General features: G+C 37.0%; 1 protein-coding gene across 1 annotated transcript in view; it reads right to left on the bottom strand.

The window, feature by feature from the left end:
• Positions 1–289: 289 nt before the first annotated feature.
• The window catches only part of CUNH2orf73 (chromosome unknown C2orf73 homolog), a 29,370-nt gene continuing 23,659 nt past the window's right edge, over positions 290–6,000 (bottom strand). Inside the window, exons 4-5 of the mRNA XM_037158440.2 lie at positions 1,497–1,612; positions 290–701 (exon numbers count right to left, since the gene is read on the bottom strand). Of these exons, the coding sequence (XP_037014335.2) occupies positions 387–701; positions 1,497–1,612 (431 nt within the window). The 3' untranslated portion in view covers positions 290–386. The remainder of the gene's footprint in view (positions 702–1,496; positions 1,613–6,000) is intronic.

The raw sequence follows: 6,000 nt of genomic DNA, 5'->3' as shown, positions 1-6,000 counted from the left end.
TGTTCCCCGGTCAGGGCGCCTAGGAGAGGCAACCAATTGATATTTCTTGCGTTGATGTTTCTCTCCCTCTCTTGCCTGCCACCCTTTCTCCCTCTCTAAAAAAAAATAAAATCTTTAAAAAACAGTATAATATAAAAATACGTCTCATAATTGACAACCCATTGTAGACCATTCTTAAAATTTTGGTATGTTGCAACTGCCTCTTTTTATATTCCCATTTATATAAATTGTATGTTCTGAAGTTATTGTTAAGAGAAGAAGCAAATGCAAGGGCCTATATGATGACTGTAAAATTTCTCTACATTCCAAGGATTGTATCTTTATCTGAAGAAGATAATTTATCCCTACTTTTTATTGGTGGACTTGAGGGATTGTGCCTGGTGATTTCAAACAACTGCAGCTGCTGGAAAGACGCCTGCAATCCTCTCCCTTCTCTCAGGACTTCTGGGGCGTGCCTTGGCTGCCTCTCTGACGCCTGTTTCTGATAAGTGAGTTTTAGTCTCTAACAGCTCTTGGGGATTTTGTCGGCAGGGGCAGAGGCCCGGTGAGATCATTCTGCTTTCTGCTGAATTTCCTTTCTCTGTTGTTTTGGACTGTTCTGATGAGCATGACCCTGGAGCATTCAGTGATACCTCTGTTCCCTTAGGGACTCTTGGCCTACTCCCTGGTTTTATCTCTCTCTGAATGAAGACTCCATGTCGCTGGAAAGGAAAACAAAGTTGACATTAACCAGGGAGCATGAGTTGCTGGAAATACGAATGAGTTCATGTGTTAGATCAAGACCTGGTGATTCAGACACTGAGGTCTCTGCTTCTTCGCTGGCCGTTACCTTAGTCCATGATATTTACTGGTGAAACTTTTAAATGAATTATAAAGTAGGGTGCACCAGAAAATGAACAGGAAGGGAAAAGCAGAAAGTCAGAGATGCAGTGTCTCACTATCTCACATTCTCAACTCAGCCGTCATATGTGCTGTGTGAGACTATCCCTATCAATGTTCACGTCTTCCTGTCTGGGTTGTGCAATGGATACAATAGAAACTACAGTCCACAGACCCGAGGATTGATGAGTGCATCCCCAATGTCTACTAGTTCCAACAAAAGACTTAGTTACAGTGAATATGAAAACAAACATTCGTAGCTGGGAAAAATCCAGCAGTTGACTACTACATTTCTGTTTGATCCCCCTGCAGTGCACACATGAGCATATCAAAAGTTATCAAACTGCAGCTTTGCTTGTACTGAAAGTGAATGATTTTAATCATTTAAACCACACACCAAATGCTGTGATTTAAAGTTATGATCCAAAATTAAGGAAAATCATTCCTTAGTTTTAACTATGACACAGTTGAGATTTTTGTCTTCCTAGTAACCATATTAACTTGTTTAAATAGAGTCTGAGAAAGGTGATTATGGCTTGAAAAGGCTTAAATTTAGTTCTCATGTAAATATATCTCTTCCTAAAGTATTAAATAATTGATTCTAAATATGGTCTCACCTTGCCCCTGATAGGCTCATTGGGAGTTTTCCGGGCATCATATTGATGTATAAAAGAGATGCATTCTGTAAAATCCTTTTGAAGTTCTGCAGATGTATCAGGACAGGCAAGTGGAACTAAGAAAAAAACTAGATTTGTCAAGTCTGGACAGAAATTACATTTGTGGGTGGATATAAAATTAGCATTCATAATATTCATGCTTCATCAAAAAGTGCTAATAAAACTAAGTTCCTTTAAGCATGCAAGTCACTTACATATATCTAAATAATAAATGCAATAGATTCAGCATTTTTTCTCTATGAAAGGAACTAAATTAAACCCATCAGATTAGCCCCACATGTGCAATTACTAGGAATTAAAAAAATTAATATTAATGCTTTAAAAATCTGTTAGGTATACTTCTTGCACAGATACTAACCAAAGATTTCAAAAAAGCATAAGTACAATATATTTTTCAACTTAGTTTTACTCCTGGAAAAGCTATGAAAAATGTATGCATATGTTGTTCCCAGCTAACACCAACAGAGCAAACTGCAAGACCCTGTGGCTGCTGCAGTTGAAAACCTAATTCTTTTCATTTCTCACTGACAGAATCTCAGAAAATTTGTAAGAGTATTAAACCAAGACTTAAATAATCAACCTGTATGATGGGCACATAGGTATTTTTATATTGGTCTCTCTACTCTATATTTAGTATTTTAAGTAATCTTTAAAGATTTTATTTAGTTTTAGACAGAGGGGGAGGGAGACAGAAAGACAAAGAGTAACAGTGATGTGCGAGAGGAACATTAATTGGTTGCCTCTTGCACATCCCCAGCCGGGAACCTGGCCTGCAACCCTGGCACATGCCCTGATGGGAAATCGAATTGGGACCTCTTAGTTTGTGGGATGATGTTCAACCCAGTGAGCCACACTAGTCAGAGCTAGTATTTCAAATAATTTTTAAAACTCACTTTATTCTTAGCATACAAGGTTATGTAAGAAGTCAGGATAATTCCTAATTTAGTAGCATAAAATTCTACCAAGCCAAAATTTGGAAATTCCCCATTTTATAAAGAATGTGTATATAACTACTGGCTGGTGTGGCTCAGTGGTTGAGTTCTGGCTTGCGAATCAAGGGGTCACTGGCTCAATTTCTGGTCTAGGGCACATGCCTGCCTTGTTAGCAAGGTGTCCAGCTGGGGACACATGAGAGGTGGCCTCGCCTTGAAGTTTCTCTCATTCTTTCTCCCTCCCTTCCCCTCTCTAAAAAATAAATAAAATCTCTAAAAAAATATGTACATAAGACCTTCTGTACACCTACCATATCTATGAAATGATAAGAAACAGGCAGGAGTGGTTTTGTATGGAGGGAGAATTAGCTGAGTGAATGATAGACGTGGATTCACTTTCACTGTATATCCTATTGTAACATTTGAATTTTGTACTGTGTGCATGAATTAACTGTTAAATATAAGATTAAAAAATTTTAAATCATGTCTTTAAATTCGGGAGGATATACATGAGGGAAAATATGTTGGTAAATGCACATTTATTAAGCATTCATCAAGTCAGGATTCAACCGCTGATATAAACTAATGTGAGCAACACTGATGAGTGGTCAGATACGTACATGGCATATGAAATGACAATCTTTTCCCAGTCAGTTGGTAAAAAAACAAAATGCTAGTTGGTAACACGTTCTTGATTTCTAATTGAGATCAGATATTCAAAACTTATTTCCTACTTAATCATTACATTTCTTTTCAGATTCGCTAGCACACAAAAGAACAATAGGTGCCAAAGATTTAATAGAAATTTGTGGAAAATTATAATATTGAAAAATTCTAACCATAACTATTTTTTTCCATCAATTGGGAAAAAGACTCCCAGTTTCTGGGTGAATGCCTTGGTCCAGCTCACAGAACATCAGTGTTTTCAGAAACACGGTTTGATAACCTTTTAAGTAACATAAAGCGGCTCTAAACTGAGGCATTAATCAGGAAGGGGTAATGAAGTCCCCAAGCCTGGGCTTTCACCACAAAGGGGAAGCTGTGGAAGGGAGAAGCATGAACCTGAGGAACTACCCAAATCTGTGAGGCGTTAGTGAACTGCTATAAAGGTTGGAGGCAGCTTGCAGGAGGGTAGGGAGGTCACGTGCAGCCAACAGAGAATAGGTTGGGGAAAGCTTCTGAAACCTGCTCTTGACTTTTCCACACATTGTCTTGGGGAGATTACTGCTTGCCGCAGGGCTGCAGAAACTGGCAGAAACTGGCAGAAACTGGCAGAAACTGTCTAGCCATCTGTTATCAATTCAGTAACATCAGAACGCACAGAAGTCCCTTTGGGTAAGAAGGTGATAAAAAAAAAAGGTGTGTGCTGCCCTTTAGGGGTTTCCTCCACCATCCCCCTAGCAACCATCAGTGCTGGGGGGTGAAAAATGCCAAGAGACGTCCTTCTCTCAGTGACGCTTCTTTTAAGAGTGTAAAGGGGAAAGAAGCAGAGTCCTGACTTGACGACTGGTCTAGAGCAGTGACAACAATTGGAGATGGTCAGCACCGTTTCATGGGGACTGATGCTCTCCAGCCCAACCCTTATTTTCTTTCCTGAAATTCAATGGGAGGCACACAAGCCTCCCTTGTATTTAGTCTTTGCCTGCACAGGGCTGCTGATTTCCCTCGGGGAACCTGACCAACAGATTGGGTCTCTGGGCCACACTGGAAGAAGAAGAGTTGTCTTGGGTCACACATTAAACATGCAAATGCTAACAAAAATGAAAAAACTGATGAGCAAATTTAAAAAAGGGTTTTAAGTAAATTTATGATTTTGTGTTGAGCTTCATTCATAGACAGCCTGGGCTGCGGGTTGGACACCCCAGACTATAAAAGAAAGACAACAAAATTTAAAATATATACTATGGGAAGCAGTATTACTAGAATCTGTAGACTAAGAATTAAAATAAGCATAACAAATATCCTCAAAGATATAGAAGGTATTATTATGAAGCAAGAATTAGTCATCATAAAAAATTATGTGAAATATTAGAAATAAAAATAATTAAAATAAAAAAGATGAGATAAATAACATGATTCATGAAGTAGAAAATCAGATTAAGAAGCTCTCCCAAAAGGCGGCAGGAAAGTATAGAGAAATAAAAATATATAGTAGAAGCTAAGAGACACGGACGGTACAAGTACCAATGCTAGAATTCAGGAGACTTAGAAGAAGAAATAGAGAGAAGGAAATACTTGAAGAAATAATGATAACTATCCAAGAATTAAAGTTCAAAAACCCCAGACTGAAAAGGCTCACAGATTACCACATGTAGCAGGGCCAGGAGTAAGTGAGGCAGTGGGATGCAAAATTTAAGGGGTGCTAGCATAATCCTGGGAAATGGGAGCCTTTTTAAATTTTGCACCCTAGCCTTCTTATTTGCCTCACTCTCTTCCCAATCCTGCAGGGTAGATAAGGAAAAACTTCTAAGACATTTATAGAGAAATTTAAGGTCATAATTCTAAATGTCTTCGAAGAGGAGAGGTAGGTTACCAACAAAGAAGCAGCATATTTATATCAAATTTCAAAATATTGGATATAATGATAACTGATTTAATATTTTTAAAATATTAAAGGGAAAAGAAATTTAAACCTAGAATTATTATACCCAACTAGACTGTCATTTAACTCTGAAGCCACAATAAAAAATATTGGGAGGTAAAGAAGACCTCAAAATATTTATTCCCTAAAACACTCCTACTTTGAAAAACTCCTAGAGAAAGAACTCAAGAACAGAAATAAATCAAGGAGGGTGCCTGAGGTTTATAGAAGAAAATACATTTTTTTGTCTCCTTAAAAAGACAAAGACTTAAGAATAGAAAAATAAGTATCACACTCGTAACACTCAGAACTAAAACTCTGCTGTTTAACATATTAATGGAGATCCTGATGAATACTATTTAAAAAAGAAAAAAGTAGTATAATTATTGTAAAGGAAAAAGAAAAAGCTCCTTATTTGTAGGTGATTACAATTACCTGAATAGAAAAACCAGGAGAATCAATAAATGATGAGAATAAGGCTGTGGCAAGGTAAGCAGTAAGTGTATAAAAATTGAAAGTATTTGGTATAATAACAGTAACCTACTAGAAAACAAAATGAAAAATAAGATACATTCTCTGTAGGAACAGAATCAATATAGTATAAAGTTTCTAGAAATTAAAAAAAAATTCAGAAGATCGCTATAGAAAATACTGTAAAGTTTTAACTTAAACAAATAAAGTGGAACTAAATAGACATTTCACACACTTAGATAGAAGGGAATATAGTATGTTACCACAAAGGTGACGATTTTTCCTAAATTAATCTATAATGTCAATACAACCCAATCAAAGGATCCAGCTGGATACTTTGAGGAATGTCATGAATTCCAAAGTTTAAATGGAAAAACAAAGGTCCATAAATAGAGGGGTCAACTCTGAAAAGGAAGAGGAAAGAATGGAAACTTTCCCTGGTAGCTATTAAGACAAACAA

The sequence above is a fragment of the Artibeus jamaicensis genome, unplaced genomic scaffold (genome assembly GCF_021234435.1).
Source record: "Artibeus jamaicensis isolate MK-2021 breed Jamaican fruit bat unplaced genomic scaffold, CSHL_Jam_final contig_465, whole genome shotgun sequence".
Classification (NCBI taxonomy): domain Eukaryota; kingdom Metazoa; phylum Chordata; class Mammalia; order Chiroptera; family Phyllostomidae; genus Artibeus; species Artibeus jamaicensis.
The sequence above is the reverse complement of the archived record's forward strand: the minus strand, read 5'-3'. Positions and strand labels throughout refer to the sequence as shown.